Source organism: Canis aureus, chromosome 15 (genome assembly GCF_053574225.1).
Source record: "Canis aureus isolate CA01 chromosome 15, VMU_Caureus_v.1.0, whole genome shotgun sequence".
In the NCBI taxonomy this organism is placed as follows: Eukaryota; Metazoa; Chordata; class Mammalia; order Carnivora; family Canidae; genus Canis; species Canis aureus.
The window spans coordinates 54310015-54330830 of NC_135625.1; the positions used below are offsets into that span (position 1 = coordinate 54310015).

The 20816-nt window shown below is 61.1% G+C and overlaps 1 protein-coding gene across 1 annotated transcript in view; it reads right to left on the reverse strand.

The window, feature by feature from the left end:
- Nucleotides 1-3061: 3061 nt before the first annotated feature.
- The window catches only part of LOC144284861 (adenylate cyclase type 1-like), a 106496-nt gene continuing 88741 nt past the window's right edge, over nt 3062-20816 (reverse strand). Inside the window, exons 5-10 of the mRNA XM_077849974.1 lie at nt 19989-20116; nt 16647-16805; nt 16132-16273; nt 14520-14675; nt 6919-7107; nt 3062-6778 (exon numbers count right to left, since the gene is read on the reverse strand). Of these exons, the coding sequence (XP_077706100.1) occupies nt 6671-6778; nt 6919-7107; nt 14520-14675; nt 16132-16273; nt 16647-16805; nt 19989-20116 (882 nt within the window). The 3' untranslated portion in view covers nt 3062-6670. The remainder of the gene's footprint in view (nt 6779-6918; nt 7108-14519; nt 14676-16131; nt 16274-16646; nt 16806-19988; nt 20117-20816) is intronic.

Sequence of the window (20816 nt, forward strand, 5' to 3'; positions counted from 1 at the left end):
TTTAACCTCAGTGCAGGTGTTATGCAGAAAAGAATAATTAGGCTGTTGTTCCCCGGCATACAGACGTGTGTGCAGACCCCCTATGTACTCGGGTACGCACACGCGCACGCACACGGGTCTTCCCTCCTCTGTCTACCCGGAGGAACGGGATCACCCTTCATGGTCCCGACACGCATCCTGCCCGGACATCCGTAGCCGGGACCTGCCTTTCCCAGGTTAACAAAACCAGAGAAGAAATATCAGACTGGCTCCTGCAGGTGGAGCGTCCCAAGAGATGAACAAGTTGGCGTCCGGAGGCCGCCCAGCCGCACCGAGAGCTCACTGCGCGCCAGGCCCGCCGCCAAGCCCGTCCTGGTGGGGAACTAGTCACTGTATCCTCACCCAGGCTGGAAGGTTATGTGTCACCCGGACCAGGCCACAGGACGCCCACACGGCCACCAAACATCACTTCCAGGTGTCCGTGCTGGTCTCTGCAGCCCATGGTCTTCTTCGGCGAGGGCAACCTCACCCCCCAATCCTCTGGGCTCCACCTGTCTGGCATCAAACACTGGCTCTACCTGCATCCTGGTCCCCAGGGGGGGCCCAGGCTGGACACGGGGCTCCCAGGATGAGGCGACTGCCCCCCTACTCCGGACACCACTCAGACCCTGGCTCTTCCCCGCTGGGCCATGTACCAGCCACCCGGGCCTGAGCACGTCACATCGCTGCCCTGCTCCCCACCTGCAGGCCCATGCCCTGGGCAGGGCTGCCATGAAGACCGGACACAATTAAATGCCTCGGATGCTAGAGAGCGGCTGCGTAATACATCAGGATTAGAAAGCTCCTGAGAGCTCGCATCCACCGTCTCTCTTCTAGGGCGTGCCCCCTGCCCACTTCTAGCCAGGGAAGCCAAGGGAGGCCCTCCACCCAGGGTCCAGTGGCACGGGTCGACTTGTCCAGCAGGCCAGAAGGCCTCCCCATCCAGAGGCGAGGGACACAGCAGGGGACGAGGGGGGCCCCTCGCGCATGCCCCGCTGGCCCAGACGAGCACCAGTGTGCTGGTCACCTGGCAGGTGCACAGCCCACGCCTCCGGTAGTCATCCCCTCCCTCCCCGGGCTCGGACCGACAGCTCGCATACCTGCACCCGCACACCTACTAACTTGGGTGGGCGGTGCAAGAGTCAGTGTTTTCTGGACACTCCCATGACCCTGGGGATACCCACTGTCCCGTGCAGTGCAGCAAAGGCTGAGCCACTCTGCGCGGCAGCCCTACTGCCGGACGCCTCTGGGGATGGGGAGCTCACTGCTCAGGATGTCACCAAACCCCTGTGCCTGTCAGGCACGGCTCATGGGGCTGTGCTCAGCTTCCCCTGGTCCCCGTCCTGCCTCAGCACTACTAGCCCCTCTACCCCCACGGCCCCTCCCCAGAGGCTCCTCTGCCGCACCCCTCCCTCCGTGGAGCACACGGAGCGCCTCTTGCCTGTGCCGTCCAGAGGTAGTCCAGCCGCAGCTTGACGTCCACCTGCCGGGCGTGCAAGGCCAGCGTGCACGAGAACAGCAGGATGGCCATGATGGGCTCGAAGCTGAGCCCGGACACCGCGTTGCCCCTGGGGGAGGTGGGGGATGGTGAGGAGAGAAACCTCTTCAGTAACGAGGGCCCAAGACCCGTCCACGTGCCCCCGGGGCAGGCCAGTCGGCAGTACCTGCCACCGGCCTGGCTGCAGCACCTCCCACCCGAACCGAGGCCTCGCTGGCCCTGGGCCCAAATGGACACACGGATAAGCCGTGGAAGCAGGCAGCGCCCGACGCGTCTCCAGGGGGCCGGCAGCAGCGCACCTACCCCGAGGCCCAGGTGTAGCCGCTGAGCTCCAGGACCAGGATGTAGGACGCGGTGAGCATGAGGAGCAGGATCGTTTTGGGCAGGGAGGACACTCGCAGGAAGATGGCCAGTGGGAGCGTGTCCACCAGGCTGCAGAGCAGGGCGTGGGGCACAGACGCACAGGGCGCAGCGGGCACAGGCCGCCGGGCGTCAGGACCCCCAGGGTCCTGTTAGGGCTGGAGCTCCAGGCCCAGGGCAGACAGCCCACCTGGAGGGGGCGGAGGGGTGGAGGGGGCAGGGGCAGAGGGGGAGGGGGCGGGGGTTAGGGGGAGTAGGAGCAGAGAAAGCAGGGCCAGAGGAGGCAGGGACAGAGGGGGCAGGGGAGGAGGGGCGGAGGGAGTGGAGGGGGAAGAGGAGGCAGGGGTGGAGGAGACGGGGGTAGAGGAACAGAGGAAGAGGGGGCGGTGGGGGCAGAGGAGGCAGGGGTTGGAGGGGGCAGAGGAGCAGAGGGAGCAGGGGCCAATGGGGCGGTGGGGGTAGAGGAGGAGGGGGTGGAAGAGGCACGGGTGGAGGAGGCAGGGGCAGAGGGGACACAGGGTCAAGAAGAGGTAGGGGTGGAGGGGATGGTGGGGAGTGGAGGCAGCAGGGGCAGGAGTGGAGGGGGCAGGGACAGAGGGGTCACGGGCAGAAGAGTAGGGATGGAGGGGCAGGGGAGGAGGAGCCAGGGGCAGGGGGGCAGGGAGACGGGGGCTCAGGACCAGCTGCCCTCAGCCCCACCTGCACCGCCCACCCGCTGCTACAGCTTCCTGTGGGAAGGAGGGGATGCCCCCAGGTGCCGCCCGCCCCCCCTTGCTGTGCCCTCCAGGCTCCTCCCAGTGTAGGCTGGGAGAAGCAAGAGACCCCCTCGCCCCCCCAGACCGCCCGTGCCCTCTCGGCCCCCCTACTGTCACTGCGGCCCTGCCTCCCTCCTGGTACTCAGCGCCCCACCCCTGCCCTGACTCCTGCCCCAGCTTCTAGTGCGCACTGGGGAGGGGCTGGGTGTCCCTTCACCCAGAGACAGCCCCCCTCAGCCCCGCACACCTCACGGGGCTCCCCCCGCTACACCCTGCCGCCTGCGGACATGCTCACCACACATCCTTGGCCACGGAGCAGATCAGGACACTATGAAAATACACAAGTCGGTGCGGATCTGGATGGTCAGGCTCCTGGAGAACACTAGACAATAAAACATATTACTGTGAACACAGGTGTTCCTTAGAGTCGGTTCGGGTCGCAGGAACGGTCACAGCACAGAATGGGCCGCGCGCCCTGGTGCCGCTGGCTCCCCACCCAGGCCCCCCCTCCACACATCTCAGCTGTGCCCAGGCTTCCTCTCCCAGGTCGACGCTGCCAAAATTGAAACAAAATCTACTGTCTTTCAGTGAAAAACCACCACACCTGCCACCGTGTGCCCCACGCTGTGACTCTGGCACTGGAATGAACGGATTAATTTGACATTTTTATTGCATTAAATCCTTAACTACGTTATGTATTTTTTGACTTTATATATTGTTATTTATTATATGAAATAACAAGGATTTACACGTACTTGTGTCTTTTTTAGGTACTTTAAGTTTTATGTTATTCACATAGGTTTTACGCTGTTTTTGTTACTAGAAATTTTATTTTAAATCTGTTTGGGGGAACCTGGGCAGCTCAGGTCATGATCTCATGGTCCTGGGACCGAGTCCCACGTCGGGCTCCCGGCTCGGGAAGGAGTCTGCTTCTCCCTCTCCCTCTGCCTGTCCCTGAAATTGTACTTTCTTGCTCTCTCCCAAATAAATAAAATCTTTTTAAAAGAAAGAAGGCAGCTTAAATACAGTTTGCAATAGTCAACACGTGAGTTCGTGGATAAAAGCGCAAAATTCTTTTTTGATTCACGCTCGTGAAATTCAAAACAAAAACTAAAATAAAGACCGCAGGGACCCTGCACAAGACGCTGACCAGACCCGCAGCAGGCCAGGGCCGGCCCCCTCCGCGGCCCTCCCCTGGGGGAGTCCCGACCCTCCTGTCCCCACCAGCTGGCCTTCCGCGTCCTACGCGGCTCCCATGGCGCAGCCTTGGTTCCAGATTCGGTTCGGGATTCCTGAGTCCGACCCTGCCGCGCCGTGCAGACACGCTGGGCCCCCAGATCTCAGGGAGAGGAGCCCCCTGCAGCGGTGCCAGCCCCGACTGCTCACACCTGGCGCTGGCCACCTCCCTCCCTGTCCAATCTCGTGTCCGCCCCTGGCCGGGACGGAGATGTGCCCACGGACTCTCGCCCGGCCGACAAGGCACACGCAGCTCACGCATTCGCTCAGCAAACACAGGGTAAGGGGGGCTCCTCCCGCTGTGGACATCAGGAGCCCCTGGGAGCACTGCCCAGGTCTTGCCTCTGGTGGCCTCTGGTGACTGGAGGGCCACCGGCCGACGCTCAGCAAGCTGTGCCCGGAGTGCAGGGAGGCTGAAGTGGGAGGCGGCCTGGAGTGTGCAGGCCGGGCTCAGAGGCAGGGGCGGCCTGGGGGGTGGATGCGCCGTTCCCATTTGGCAGCCAGTCGGCCAAGCGGTGGCGCCTTCCTACGACGATGCTGAACGGGGGACACAATCTGCCCCCGTGGCTCCCCCGGTCTGGCCCTCCCTCCGAGCTCTACTCACTGAAGGTCATATGCAGCGGGCGCTAGCCGCTCCCACATGTCCTATGGATGGGCAGGGACTTACGATTCCTGGAAGCACTCACGCAGGACAGCTCTGCTCCCACCGCCCATGTGCCAGCGCCACACGACGCTCCGTAGAAACGAGAGAGCAGGCGAGCCACCGGGGGCTGGCCTCAGTCACCTCCGACCCGGGGCGCCCGCTGAGCGCTTGTCACACCATCCACACTCCGTGCAGCCCGGTTCCACTCCCTCGGCTGCCCGGGTGCCGGCTCCCCCGCACTCACTCCACAGCGCACGGTGACATCCAGGGATCCGGTGTCTTGGGACCCAGGCCTCGGGGCTACTGAGCACAGCGGAGCGCCCAGGGCCGGGCACACCGCCTCGCTGGGTGCAGAGAGCACGCCAGGGCTAGGACGCGGGCCCGCAGGAACCACAGGGCGCTGTGGCCTCACGCAACCTGTCATCCTCCTCGCGGGCCCTGCTCAGGGTCGCGGACCTGTGGCAGAAGGGCCTGCCCGGCAGGGTCACCCGACAGCCACCTCCCCAGCTCCCCAGCTGGCATTCTGGCCCGGCCTCGGTGCCTGTACCCCCGCCCTTCGGAACCACCGGCCTTGTCACTCCCCGTCTTCACACCAGGGGCAACCTCCAAGGTGGGAGGCCAGGACACACTGTCCCCGGCAAACAGACAAAGGACCAGAGTCGGCAGGTGCACACGGCCCCACCTGGGAGGCATCCCGCACTGCAGAGGTTCAGGGGTCAGGGGCTGGGCCAGGATTCAGGGACACGGCCCTGTGCTCCCAGGAGGGGCAGGAATCCAGCAGCGACATCAGACGACAGGTAGGGAGGGAAGGGCCAGCGCGCACTTGCACAGGCATGCGTTCTCGTGCACACACGGCCATGCACACGCATGGACACTCACGCAGGCACACTTACAGATGCACAAGAACGTGGTAAGAAAGGGAAGCTGCCAGGGGCCCTCAGGACCTGGGAACCCAGGCCGGGCAGGTGGCAGATGCACCCAGTGCTCGCAGAGCCCGTCATCTTAACTGCAGCCACGCAGGGCCTGAGCGAGATGGGCAGGAAGCTTCCCCCCAAAACCCCACCAGTAAACACCGACATGGGGAGACCCTGCCCCCCGTGGGGGGGACGGTGAGGACCACGCTCTCAGACCTGGCTTTGCACCGACGGGACCCACTCCCAGGAACACCTGTGCAAATGCCTGCCCGCCTGGGATGTCCAAACCCACCGGCCACACACGTGAAGCCCCCGGGTATGGGGGGTGCGCGGAGTCAGTGTTGATGGAATTCACATCCCAGCAAACTCGTCACAAACGTGAGCTCACGGTCAAATCCACAAAAACCCTTAGAGGCCATAAACCCCTGGGAGTGCCCACCAGCAGAATCTGGCTTCTTCCTGAAAAGCCCCTAAAACCGCGGGCTGGGGCCAAGCAAGCTGTGCCCGACAAGTGCCCGCGATTCCAACCCCCAACCTCTCCACCAAGTCCCTTTATGTCTTCCCCCCAACTCCTAACCAGCGGGGCCCATGGAGAGGTCCTCCCTCATGGAGGACCTGCCGCTGGGCACTGCCCTCCTGGGCCAAGTCATCGGGGAGCAGATTTTCTAGGAAAAGCTTGATCCCCACACGGGGCCATCAGGTGGTCGCCCTGTTGATAGCATCTGGGGACGGAGCAGCTTCCTGTGCTTTCTGGAAACTCTGGAAACCAAAGGAGAGCCACTCCACCAGGGGGTCTAAGATAAGAAACTGGCCTCTCTGGAAGGAAAGTGGACTTTCCTCCTGAAAACAAACACTGCCAAACTCACTTTGACTTTGGGTAACTTATTATTACTAAATTACTACGTTTCTCTTCCTTTCCAGAGGCCACTATTTCTCACTTTAACATATCTGAAGATGACGCGCACCTAGAAATCAACGTCCCTCGAAATCTGTCCTGAAGTCAAGGGTACACGTTGGGCGGATGGAAAGGCGCTGAAAATATCTTGTGTCTTAGAACTGTGTAAATGACACACGAGAACCTGACCGTGAGCGTCCCACACGTGTGCCACCAGGGCCTGCCTGACGGCTGACTGCAACCAGGGGACAACGGGCTGTGGCTCGTGCGGTCCCGGTGCCAGGGACCACGGGGGCAACGAGCAGACGAGGAAGGACCTCCGGCGCCCTCCTGCCCCGACGGCCAGGCCCGTCACACTTCCTGCGGGATGATGAGAAGGTAGACGAGGCCGAACAGGGCGGTGAGGATGAGCGCCAGCACAACGGCACTGGTGAAATATTCGTCCTGGAGCTGGTGGTACTGGGAGACACGGAGACCGCCCATCAGTGGCTGCAGCTGCCAGGACACACGCAAGGTCCCCGCAGGGGCACCCGAGACCCGGGGATCACGCCGCCTGGAGACAGGTGGGGGGAGTGGCTCCCGGGGCCCCTGCCACCTACCTTGTGCTCGCGCTCAGCCTGCTTGTACTTCAGGGTGAAGAAGTCCAGGTCTGCCATCTCCAGCTCCATCTGGCGCGCTTCCAGGAGGCGGCCGATGGACCTGTGCATGCCCGGCGTGGTGTAGACGACGTTTGCAGAGAACGAGGAGCGGTTTCTGAGTTTCTCCGATGCGGTTCTCAAGGCCCTCCGCTGCCGCCATGGAGGGAAAAAAGTAAATGTCAAATCGTCCGCTCATTGAAGAAAAAGCTCTTCCACTCCCTCAGCCTGCTGTCTGGGGGGGCAGGTGCGGGGCCGAGATGCGGTCGTGCCTCCACCACCTGAGATCCCAGGTGACTGAGCGCATCATTGGCCCTGAGACGCCTGCGTCTGCAAATACGGGCATGCGACGTTCATGTGGCACTCCGTGTGGATGTGGGCGGAACCCAGCACAGAGCAAGAAAACAGAAGTTGGTTCTTGAAAAATATCAATAAAGTTGACAGATCTCCAGCAGGCATGACAAAGAAAAAAACAGAGAGAGACTAACAAACATGGGGATGAAACAATTCTACTATAGACTCTGCTGACGTCAAAAAGGTAATAAGGAAATACTGTGAACAATTACACATCTTAATTTGACCACTCAGATCAATGAACGACTCGCAACACACACGCTACCACAACTCACTTAACATGAAAGATTATGAGATTAGCCCTGTAATTTACTAAAGAAATTCAACTCATAACTGTAAAGTTCCCGAAAAATGAATCTCCAGCTCCAGGTGGCTTCACTGGAGAATTTTACTTAACATTTAAATAAGAATTAACACCAGTTCTGTATCATCTCTTCCAGAAAATAGAAAAGGGAACACCTTCCAACTCACTTTATAAACTCAGAATCATCCTGATACCAAAGTCAGACTGAGACAAGACAAAAAAAGGAACACTACAGGCCATCTCTTTCAATACCGATGCTACAATCCTTAACAAAACAGCAAATAGAATTCGGGAGCCTAAGAACAGAAGCATGCACCATGACCATGAATAGAGATGCAGATCCTTTTACACATCTGCACATCGATGCAATACACCACAGAAAAAATCCCATGGTTGTGTCAATTGACACAGAAAAATTTGACAGTTGAATCTGACAAAATTCAACACCCATTCTTGATAAACAAGATCAGAAAACTAGGGAGGGAGGGGAGGTTCTCCAACTTGATGAAGATCTACAGAATACTGACAGCTACTATCGAACTCGCTGGTGAAAGATGGAGTGCTTTCAGCAACCCCAGCCATTGCAATAGGGCAAGAAAAAGAAAAAAAGAACATCAGAAAACTGGCCCTTTGCAGATGCCACAGTGGTGTACGTAGAAAATTCTATGTAGGAGAGGAAACAACTCTAGAACAAATGAATTCCATAAGGTCACTGGATACAAGATGAACATAAAAAAGGTATTTCTTGGGGCACCTGGGTGGCTCAGTCAGTTGGGCGTCTGAGTCTTGGTTTCAGCTCTGGGCATGATCTCGGGGTCCTGGGATGAAGCCTCACATTGGGCCCCCTGCTCAGCAAGTAATCTGCTTGAGCTTCTCCTCCCTCTGTTCCTCCCCCTGCTTGTGCACTCTCATGGGCTCTCTCTAAAAATAAGTGTATTTCTTAAACTAATAATCAGCATGTGAAGACCAAAGTTAAAATTCAGTGCCATATGTACTCATGGAGAAAAACGAAGTACTAGCTACAAATCTAACACGTACACAACTTGTATGCTGAAGACTATATGATACTGATGAAAGAGATCAAAGATTTCAATGAACAGAGGGACACACGTGCTCATCGATAAGAAGACATGACACAGTAAAGCTGTCGATTCTCCTCATATTGATGTGCACAGGTTCTTAAAAAAAAAAGATTTTATTTGCTTATTCATGAGAGACAGAGAAAGAGGCAGAGACCCAGGCAGAAGGAAAAGCAGGCTCCATGCAGGGAGCCCAGTGTGGGACTCGATCCCAGAACCCCGGGTCAGGCCCTAAGCCGAAGACAGATGCTCAACCAATGAGCCATCCAGGTGCCCCGCGGTGCATGGGTTTAATGTAATTCTTATCAAAATCCTAACAGGAATTTTTTCATCGATACAGACTTATCTTAAATATAAATGGAAAGGGAAGGGGATGAGAATAGCTCATTTTTCTCAAAATCACTCAACCCAAGGTTAAGACTGATTGTGTAGCTACCGTGGTCGGAGCAGTACAGCGCTGGTGACAGGAGAGACACAGAGATCTACAGAATAGAGAGTCCAGAAACAGCCTCACACCAGTATGGTCAATGATTTTTGACTAAATGCAAAAGTAATTCAATGGAAGAGGATAGTCTTGTCAACAAAGGGTGCTGGACCAACTGGTCGTCCCTGTGCAAAAAAGGAAATCTCAACCTAAACCTCACATGTTATAAAAAGAACTTATCAAACTCAACACCCAAGAAACAAACAATCCAATCCTGAAATGGGCAAAAGACATGAACAGAAATCTCACAGAGGAAGACGTAGACGTGGCCGACAAGCACATGAGAAAATGCTCTGCATCACTGTATTTCCATCAGGGAAATACAGATCAAAACCACGAGATCCCACCTTACACCAGTGAGAATGGGGAACACTGGCCAGACAGGAAACCACAAATGTTGGAGAGGATGTGGAGAAAGGGGGATCCTCCTGCACTGTTGGTGGGAATGTGAACTGGTGCAGCCACTCTGGGAAACTGTGTGGAGGTTCCACAAAGAGTTAAAAATAGACCTGCCCTACGACCCAGCAATTGCCCTGCTGGGGATTTACCCCAAAGATACAGATGCAGGGAAACGCCGGGACACCTGCACCCCGAGGTTTCTAGCAGCAATGTCCACAAGAGCCGAATTGTGGAAGGAGCCTCAGTGTCCATCGAAAGTTGATGGATAAAGAAGATGTGGTCTCTGTATACAATGGAATATTCCACAGCCATTAGAAAAGACAGATACCCACCATTTGCTTCAGCGTGGATGGAACCAGAGGGTATTATGCTGAGTGAAGTAAGTACTCGGAGAAATATGGTTTCACTTATATGGGGAATATAAGAAATATTAAAAGGGAATAAAGGGGAAAGGAGAGAAAATGAGTGGGAAAAATCAGAGAGGGAGACAAACCACAAGCGACCCCTAACTCTGGGAAACGAACAAGGGGTGGAAGAAAGGGAGGTGGGCGGGGGGTGGGGGTGACTGGGTGACGGGCACTGAGGGGGGCACTTGATGGGATGAGCACTGGGTGTTATGCTATATGTTGGCAAATCTAACTTAAATTTAAAAATGTGATAAAATATATGTATACAAAAGAGATTAACTCAAAATGCACCATAAGTTTAACCAGAAAGCATAGAAGTATAAACTTTTACAAGAAACATGATAATCTTTATGGTTTGGGCTACATAGAAAATTCTTAGAACACCAGAAACACAGTCCAGAAAGGAAAAAATATCAGTAAATCGGACATCTTTGAAATTTGAAACCTCTGTCCTGGGAAAGACACTGTGAACAGGACGGAAAGACAAGCCACACGTGTGACAGTAGAATCAGATCCAGGATTCATCGAGAACTCCGAAAAGTCAACAGTACCAAAAACAAAAAAACAAAAAAACAAAAAAACAAAAAAACCCACTCCAATTACAAAGCAGACAGACATTTTGCCAACAAAGAAGAGAAAATATATGGACAGAAAACAAGCACTTGAAAAGGTGGCTGGCATGACGAGCCACCCGGCAGATGCCAATAAACGCAAGTCACTACACGTGTTAGAACAGCCAACATTTTCTAAAAACAGAGACCGCACAAAGCTGGCTGGACGCAGAGAAGCTGCGTCTCGCACACGTGGCTGCCGGGAACGTGGTACCGGACGGTCTTTCCGGAAACAGTTTGGCGGTTTCTTAAAAAAAAACAAAAACCAAAAACAAGACCCATCCGCGGCACAGCTGGGCATCTGTCCCAGATAATAAGCATTTACGTCCCCACGAAAGAGAACGCAAACGAATGTTGCGGTTTTATTTTTAACAGTCACGGTCGGGAACAAGCTAAACGTCCTTCAACGGGTCCCGCAAACGGTGGCCCGCCCGCCCCACGAAATGCCAGCCGGCCACGGGGGACGGGGGACCCGGGGCTCCGTCCCGTGAGGAGGAGCCAGGTCACGGGGCGCATCCCGGGGTCCGCGTCCACCATGTCCTCAGTGCAGAGGTCAGCACGGAGAGCCGTCCGTGGGGGGCGCCGGGGGCTGGGGAGGGGGGCATGTGGCACAGCAGAAGGGGGATCGTGGCGTGAGGGAACGTTCCGGGCCCCGAGTGTGGCCGCCAGGACGACCCGGGGCACAGCCACACGCACCACCCAGCGGTGCCCGTCACTAGCTCGGGTGCACCTGTCCTGGGGAGCTGCGACCTCGGGGAGCCCGCCGGGGGCCCCAGTGTGCACACTGCGTGGCGCCACTGCACATGCGTGTGGCCAGGGTGGTGCATCACCGCCCCCCTCCGGAACTTGGCGAGAACGTGGGACGGGTTGGGACAGAGCCGTCACCCACGACCCCTGCTGGGCAGGTTGCTCCCATGCGACCAGCAGCACGTCCGGGCTCCTCCCGGGCCCAGCTCCTCCGAGGGCAGGATCTCCGCCGCGCCCCCACCCCGCTCCCCGCTCCCCTGCCCCGCAGTGAGGCCATGCTTTCCCTCTTTGTCGTTCTTCCCTGGACTTTCCACAACAATCGTGTTTCCTCGGAAGACAAGTCAGAGCCAAGGTCACAAGGAAACGTGCCCATTTTGGTGCAGACTCTGGCCGCCTGAGCCTGTTTCTTGACCTGCCGGAGGGCAGGCTCGAGGCCTGGGTGCAGAGCCCTGGGTGCGGGCCAGCCATGCAGCCCCGAGGGCGCCCCTAACCTCTCTGCTCCAGCTTCCCGGTCTGCGACCCACAACGAGGGGGGGCACGGTGTGCTGCCAGCGGGAAGCATCGGAATCCACGCAGAGACCCAGGTGAGGCAGAGCCGCCGGGAGCAAGAGGCCCTTGCGGGAAGTCGGGAGGCTGGGCTGGGCCGACTGACCCCGGGCAGGAGAGGTGACCCGGACCCGCTCTGCTCACCTGGGTCTTGCAGGGACGTGGGGGGAACGGGGCTGTGCGGGCAGAAGAGCCCGCTTGGGGGCCGACATGGACTTGCCTGTTCTGCGTCCTTCCCGCCAGCTGAAACGAGGACGCAATGACCAGAGCCCCAGCATCCCTGCGGGGCCACGTGGCGATGACGGCAGGCAGGCAGGCAGGCCGGAACAGGGTCACGGGTCTGGCTCAAGATGATCATGAAGCTGCCACGTGGGCCCCCACCTGCCTGCTCTCTGGGTTCACTTTAAGCGTAAGAAAGCTAACCTCTCTCCTGGTCAAGCCCCCACGACCGTGGGTTTGTACAACAGCACGATGCCCAGGCTGACTCACAGCGGCCCTGAGCGCACACACGTGTGACGTGCATTTGGGAAGCTCAGCGGTTGAGCGTCTGCCTTCAGCTGAGGGTGAGACCCCAGGGTCCCGGGAATGAGTCCTGCATCGGGCTCCTGCAGGGAGCCTGCTTCTCCCTCTGCCTGTGTCTCTGTCTCTCTCTCTCATTGTGTTTCTCATGAATAAACAAATAAACCTAATAATATTAGTAGTAGTAGTAGTAGTAATAATAATAATGATAATAATAATAATAATAATACAAGGGGGAAAAGAGGTGCCAAAGTCATAGCTATAACCATTGGTCCAGAAACCGAGAGCGCCAAGGCTCGGCCCCACATGAGGGCGCCTGCCAGGACTCAGGCATGGACATGGACGACCGGGACACAGGGCCAGTGAGAGACCCCATCTCAACGGGGACACGGGCCCTGGGTGGCAGGGGGACAGTGCCCATGGGCAGAAGGGCCTGCCCGGAAGGGTCACCCGACAGCCACCTCCCCAGCTGCCCAACTGGCATCCTGGCCCGGCCTCGGTGCCTGTACCCCCGCCCTTCGGAACCACCGGCCTTGTCACTCCCCGTCTCCACCCCGGGGGCAACCCCCAAGGTGGGAGGCCAGGACACGCTGTCCCTGGCAAACAGACAAAGGACCAGAGTCGGCAGGTGCACACGGCCCCACCTGGGAGGCATCCCGCACTGCAGAGGTTCAGGGGTCAGGGGCTGGGCCAGGATTCAGGGACGCGGCCCTGTGCTCCCAGGAGGGGCAGGAATCCAGCAGCGACATCAGACGACAGGTAGGGAGGGAAGGGCCAGCGCGCACTTGCACAGGCATGCGTTCTCGTGCACACACGGCCATGCACACGCATGGACACTCACGCAGGCACACTTACAGATGCACAAGAACGTGGTAAGAAAGGGAAGCTGCCAGGGGCCCTCAGGACCTGGGAACCCAGGCCGGGCAGGTGGCAGATGCACCCAGTGCTCGCAGAGCCCGTCATCTTAACTGCAGCCACGCAGGGCCTGAGCGAGATGGGCAGGAAGCTTCCCCCCAAAACCCCACCAGTAAACACCGACATGGGGAGACCCTGCCCCCCGTGGGGAGGACGGTGAGGACCACGCTCTCAGACGTGGCTTTGCACCGACAGGGCCCGCTCTCAGGAACACTCTTGCATATGCCTGCCCGCCTGGGATGTCCAAACCCACCGGCCACACACATGAAGCCCCTGGGTACCGGCGGGGCGGGGCGGGGAGACGGGACGGGAACTCAGTGTTGATGGAATTCACATCCCAGCAAAATTCTCACAAACGTGAGCTCAGAGCCAAATCCACAAAAACCCTTAGAGGCCATAAACCCCTGGGAGTGCCCGCCAGCAGAATCTGGCTTCTTCCTGAATGAAAAGCCCCAAAAACTGCAGGGATGGAATTCCTCGTAACTGCACAAAACCCAGGATGGCAGGGGACAGATGGCATGGTGTCGGGAAACGGAAATCAGTCATGGACAGAGCCACGCTGGGCTAGGGGGCCCAGGACGCAAGGACACAGCAGGGGAGGGGGCGGCGCGCCAGGCTTTTCCTGCCCCCACGGAGGACCGGGGTCGCCCCTGGAGGGGCTGGGGTCTCCGCCCACACCCCCAGACAGGAGGCCCATGTGGTAGAAGCAGATGCTGGGACCCGCACGGGGCGGCACCATCCCCCAACCCAGCAGAAGAGGAGAAAACCCAAGGATGCCTCTGACCAACCCAAGGGGAAAACCAGAAACTCCCGGGAGCCAGGTCATGAGGTGGGGACCCCACGGGAGGCCGCTTTCCGCGGACAGACTCCATGATCTAGCCACGGAGGAGAGGCAAGCAGGTGCGTGGCAGGAGGCCACGGACAGGAGGGGGCCGAGGGCGGGTCTGTGGGACGGCGGCCGGGGCTCACAGGCCGTGGCCGGGGCTCCAGACCTCACGACAGAGCATCTGAGGACCGTGAACCTGCAGACGGCAGCGAGGGTCTGAGCACGAATTTACCGAGAAGCACGGGGAATGCCAAATGGAAAAAAAAAAAAGCAAGAGAATAGGAAGATTTTCACAGGGAAACGAAAGCCACCCAGCCCCGGACAGCATCCACACGGTCAGGAAGCACAAAGGACGGCGCGGGCGGCCCTCCTACCTTGTCGTCATCCTCACACGTCATGTCGTTGGAGAACAGGATCTCCGCCTTGAACATCTTCCGGCACTGCATGAGCTGAACCAGCAGGTAGCACACGGTCTTGAATTTCATCCTCTTGGCTGCCTTGATGTCGGACAGGATGAGCCCTGGGAGTATCTGTGCAGAGAGGTGGTCCGGGGACGGCCCGTGAGCAGCCCCGAGCTGCCCCCCGGGCCGGGCACGACCTCACGGGGACACAGACGCCAAACAGGCGAGCGGGACCGGCGGGCCGGCTCCACGGCACACGGCTCTCGGCTCCTCCCGGGGCCTCTGGACCCAGAGCGAGGCCCCGGAGCGGGGCCTGCAGCAGTGGGGGGCTTGGGGCCCGGCCAGGGAGGGACCCGGAGGCCTGGACGTCGCTGGCTGGCGGGGTGGCAGCCGGCCGAGGACCAGCGCCAGAGACCCCCGGGGTCCTGCCCCGCAGGCCCCACCTGCCTGGGTGACTGCTGCTGTGCTGGGGTCCTGGGCGACTCCTCGCCCGGCCCTCCTCCAGGCCCGCGAGGGCTGCCCCTGCTTCAGGAGTGAGCTCAGGGAGCCCCTCGGCCGTGGGCCCCAGGTCACAGGGCCTGCACAGCCCCAAACCACGGACACACAGGACGGAGAAGCTTCAAGCTCTGTCTCGCAGCCGACCTGCTTATGTCCTGAAGGAGCACCAGGGCCGCTGGTGCCCCACAACCCCCACCTGTGCCCCCAGACCCTGCCTGTGCCCCATGGCCCCACCTTCTGTGCCCCCGGCCCCTCACCTGTGCCCCCCACTACTCTCCTGTACCCCCATCCCTCGCCTGCGACCCCGCCCCTCATTGTGCCCCGCGACCCCTGCCTGTGCGCTGAGACCCCGTCCGGTGCCCAAGGACCCCACTTGTGCCCCGTGGCCTCCCCTTCTGTGCCCCCACTTCTGTGCCCCTCGCCCCCCTCCTGTGACCCACATCACCCGCCTGTGTCCCCCGACCCCAAACTGTGTCCCGCACCTCCTGCCTGTGCCCCCAGCCCCTCGCCTGTGCCCCCCGCCTGTGCCCCGCGAACCCTGCCCGTGCCCTGCATCCACCACCCGTGCCCCCTGCCCCTCACCTGTAACCCGCATCCCTCACATATGTCCCATGGCCACCCCTTCTGTGCCCCCTGCCCCTCGCCTGTGTCCCCCACCCCTCGCCTGTGCCCCATGCCTCCTGCCTGTGCCTTGCGAACCCCACCTGTGCCCTGCGCTCCCCGTCTGTGCCCTGAGACCTTCCTCTGTGCGCTGAAACCCTCGCCTGAGCCCTGGAAGAATTAGGCCCCCTTAATCACACTCAAATCCGTTTCCTTGGGCACACAGCCCTTGATGGCCCTCTATGCGGGTCACAGGCCCTCCCACGTGCACGGCACCCTCAGCCCTCAGCAGCCCCACCACTGACGTGACATGCTGGAGAGGAGTAGAGGCCCAGGAAGGTCAGTGGGGGGGGGCAGTTGCAGGGTGGCCCCGCCCCCAAGAGGACCCCAGGCTCCGCCTGGGGGTCCAGGAGTTCGTCCACCCAGAAGGCCTGGCCCAGGACCAGGACCAGGCGAGTGGGGGCCCCGTCCCCCTCTCAGAGCCTACCTTCCGCCGGTGAGACAGCACGATGAAGAACGTTTCAATGTTGTGAGCTTTCAGGAAGCTGTTCCTCTCGTGCCCGTGACCCTCCTCCACCTCGTAGTCACCGTTCAAACACGCCAGCGTCGTCCTCGTGATGTGGACATTCCTGCAACACAGCAGCCCCGCCATGCCCAGGGCCTGCAGGCGGCGGCAGGCAGCCCTCCCCGTGGGCGTGTCCAGGACTGAGGCTCCCCGTGTCAGGGGCAGCCAAGGCACTTGGACACGCAGTGCCGGGAGAAAGCTGGTGTGCCCTCCGGACAGTGAGGCCACGGGGCCCCCCTTCCTTAGGTGAGTGCAGGGGACGAGCAGAGAGAAGCGACAGCACCAGGTGGTCTGAGCCTCGGACCTCCTCTCCACCCACTGCGGCTCCTGCAGAGGCTGGGGGTCCTGGGGGCCCCCCGCAGGCCCCTCCCAGGTGGCTCCGAGAAGCACCTGCACCAGTCCTTTGGCCCAGAGCGCATCGCCTCCCCTCCACTCACCTGGGCAGGCCGGCGACCTCCATGACGTTGGCCAGGGTCACGTCGTTGGACCACACGTCGTACTGCCATTTGCGCAGGCCGAGGACCCCGCAGAGGACCCTGCCGGTGTGCAGCCCCACACGCACGTTCAGGTCCACCTCAGTGGCCTCGGCCACCGACCTGCAAGAAACAGGTCACGGACATGAGCTGGGCCCTCGTGTACACGCATCAGGGGAGCCCGGACAGGCGGGAGCATGGGGTCCCCGCCCTGTGGGATGCACGGCCACAGTCAGGTGCCAGAGGATGCGCTGAGCCAGGTGCTCAGCCCCTCTGTGCCCTGGTCTGTCCACAGGTGGCCCCCACAGCAGGTGTGTCCAACGGGCCTTCCGCATGAGCGGCAAGCCCAACCACACCAGGAGGCCGAGCCACGGCCCAGGACACGGTGGCCCCGTGGTTAGCAAGTCTGCCACAAGGGAAACCACAGACATGCAGGGCCACCAGGCCGCCACCCTGGAGCCAATCTCACCAGCGCCCAACCTGGGGCAGACCCCCACCCGCCCAGCACAGCAGGTGGCCCGTGAGCTCAGAGACCAACCTCCCTCCTGCTTCAAAACTGCGGTTGATTCATGTGCGCCCACCTTCTTCCTAGTACAACTTGGCCCAGCTGAGACGTAGCCTCCAGGGAGCCCTCCCAGGCCCTCACCCCCATCCCCCAGGGCCATTCGCCAAGGCCTTTGGGTGCCGGTTGCCCTTGCAGGAACCCACTCCCCCAGCCGTGAGGACCGCGTCCCCCTGGCCCAGCCTTCCGTGGCCGGGCGCCCATCACCACCCCTTGAGCCCAATGAGGGCCCAGCCCCCAGAACCACAGTGTTTCGCGTCGGGTCTGGGGTCCCCGCCCGGTGCACGTCCAGAAGTCCGCGTGTCAGCACGGGTTACTTGGGAGTCTGAACGGGTGTATCCTCTATACCTATCGACTCCGCGGCCTGGCGAGGGGCGTCTGCAAGCACCACCTTCCTGCCGGTCGCCCACAGCTCACTCTAGCCATCCAGGCTGCGGCGGGGCCTTGGGGTGCTGTGCCCTTGGGGCTCCGAGGGAGAAGACTGACAGGCCCTGCTCAGAAGGAAGCCGCCGTCCTCCCAGGGCCCTGGGCCCAACACACAGCAGCACACAGCCCGGCCAGAGGCCAGACACCCGCCCTGACCACTGCTCCTCGCTTCTTCTCGGGCAAGTTTCGCGTTTCCAGAGTTCCAGGCTAAACACAAATACACAGGCTTCCGTACGTTTCTGTGTCAGAAGGGGGCGGTGCGGCAGGTGAGGGAGGCCACCGGCAGGCCAGGAGTGGCCCCCCAAGAGCCCGTCACTGCGTGAGGCCCACCGTGCGGCGGACGCACACAGGCGGCGCCCTGCGCTGGGGCCCCCAGAAAAGGGAAGTGGGGCTCATCGTGGGCAGGAGGCCGGCTCCGAGCTGTGGCTCTGGTGGCCCTCGCCCCCGTCCAAGCCGGGACGGCGCCCAGGACACGCTCCCAGTCTCTGGAGACAGAGACCGGGCCCTGGATTCCCAGGAGACCATGGAAGCTTCTGGGGATCTGGAGCCGACACAGACGGCAGCCCCTGGAGGCCAGGGAAGATGCCCACTGGCCCCGGGGTGGGCGGCCTCCGAGGCCTAGGTCGGTTCTCAGGGCCGACAGGGTCGGGGAGCCTGGAGCTCAGCCTCAGCGGACAGGAGACACTGCCAAGGGGCCCCCACCGCCCCGAGGGAACGGAGCAGGGGGCAGACAGGTGGCCGATCCACCTCTCCACACGGCACAGCAGCAGCCACACCCGAGGGGAGGTGGAGAACTCCGGGTTGGGGCAGCCAGGAGACGGTCACAGAAATCCCTCCGAGGCCGCCCAAGTGCGGCGAAGGTGGGGCGCACCAGGGCAGGCCCAGAGCCCGCGTGAGCAGCCAGGCGACCCAAGCACGCCTCTGGGCGCCTCTCCACCCAAGGAGACCTGGGGGCGACGGGGGCACCAGGTCCCCCCAGGAGGCCCCCAGCAGGGGCGGCCGGCGTCACCCCCCTCAGGGACATCAACGGCACGAGCCGTCGGTGGCACCCTGGCCAGGACCTGCCGGGGACGCACCCGTGACCGGCTGACGGGGGAGTGGACACCTGCCTCCCCGCACCTCCCCCTGCACAACCTCACTTTGGCCCAGGAGGTCCCAGAACGACACACGATGTGACCCAGGCTGTGCTCCACACTGATGTGGCCGCGACGAGAGAGCTGCTGGGCGTGAGCCCCACGCGACGACACACAAGACAGCACGGGCTGTGACACAAGGGATGACGCGCGACGGGGCGGACGTCACATGCTGACAAAGGACGCGATGTGAACCGCAGGCGTATTCGTGGCACGTGGTGCCCAGCGCTCTGATGGCTGGGACGTGGCCGGGGACACGAGAGGACGCCGTCGCGAGGGGGAGCCTCCGAACCCTCCGGGAGACGCACCTGTGCTACCTGCCCGGCCCTGCCCGCCTGCCCCAGTGCAGCGCCCCCTCGAGGGCAGAGGCTCCAGTGTCTGGATGCACGCTGGCCTCACCGGGGTCTCTCCCGGCCCAACCCTGGCGCGGGTGCAGACCCGCCACCACTGGCAAAGGGACCCACTGCCCTCAGGGCCCCCACCCCTGTCCCTGAGGGTGCTGCCTGGCTCCTGGTCGCCCCACCTCCAAACCCGTCCACACTTCGGAGCCTTCTCGTTTGCATCTCTCTCTCTCCCCTTTCTTGTTCCCCAGACGACGCTGCTGCTGCCTCTTCTCAGCTCCGAGTGTGGATGCTGACAGCGGTCCCTGGGAATTAAGCCCATCCTGCGGGGCTGCACCCACCCCTCTGAGCTGCTGAGACGTGGGCACGGGGGTGCTCCAGCCACCGGCTCGGCCTCCCGGCCCCACGCCGTCCGTACCCCGACCGAGGGTCCCTAACTCTTCATCCCGCTGCCTGACGGGACGAGACAGGCTGGCTGAGAAGCGGACACGGCCGGCCCGCGGTGTCCAGGCGACGCGCACCTGTTCCCTCGAAGGCCCCTCGGCACGGGGCACCTGGACACCAAGGCGCGCAAGGCCGAGCACGTGCAGTTCCTTCAGCGGAACCCGGCTGACTCCCTGGATGCCCGGCCTGGCTACGCGACAAAGCGTATTTCCTCCCGCCCCACTAATGCCATCCCGACAATGCCCGGGACGGCCAGGGATGAAAAAATGCCGTCCCAGCCAAATGCAGAGGAGGGGGTCCCAGAGGCACACGCGCCTCACCATGCGGCCTGGCTCTCGGCAGAGTGGACGGGACAACGCGGGGGCGGACGCCACGGGGACGGTTGCCGCGGGGCGCTCACGTGATGGTATCGATCATGTCCAGGCCCATCTCCACGCAGCAGTGGGCATGGTCGGTCTTGGGCTGGGTGAGGCCGGACACGCAGTAATAACAGTCGCCGAGGATCTTGATGCGGCGACAGTGGTTCTCCTGGAGGGGGAGGGGGGGCGACAGGACAAATCCCAGGTTAGTGACCCGCCCGGGGCCTGGACACCTGCACTTTCACCACCAGGTGCCAGAGACCACAGAGCGTGCAGCACGACAGGCAAGGGACCCCCTCGGAGGCCAGGGCAGCCTCAGGAAGGTGAGCGGCCCCCAGGGCTGTGGTTAGGGTCACCCTGGGGCACCCACCCGGCCCTACACCTGCACTCAGGCCGGTTCCCACGCAGGGGCCCACCCTGCCCGCCCCGCGGCCCAGCTGGCACACCCACACAGCCCCAGCCTGGAGCCAGCTCTCTCTTCCAGCTTCCCTCCTGACCACCCCCTCAGACCGTCACCTGCTGGCCCCTGTGCATCGTGCCACACACCCCCGACACCGGCCCCCGAAGGGCATGTGCGCACACCTGAGTCCTCGTGGCTGGCCTCCACGGGATGTGTGGGTGCTGTCTGTGAAGAGTCACCCGCCGGGGCCCGAGCCGCAAGGGGCGCACCAGGCTCTGCACCCTGACCTCGCCACCCAGGGTCATCTCAGAACTGCCACTCTGGCACTTTGCAACAGGAAGAGTGTCAGCGCCCACCTCGCCGTCGCCCGGGGGCAGACTCACTAGCACCTGTCACACGCTGACCCGCTGCTCTTGCCTGTGATCATCCTCGGACACTTCTGTAAAGCTCCCCTCTGCGTCCCTAAAAT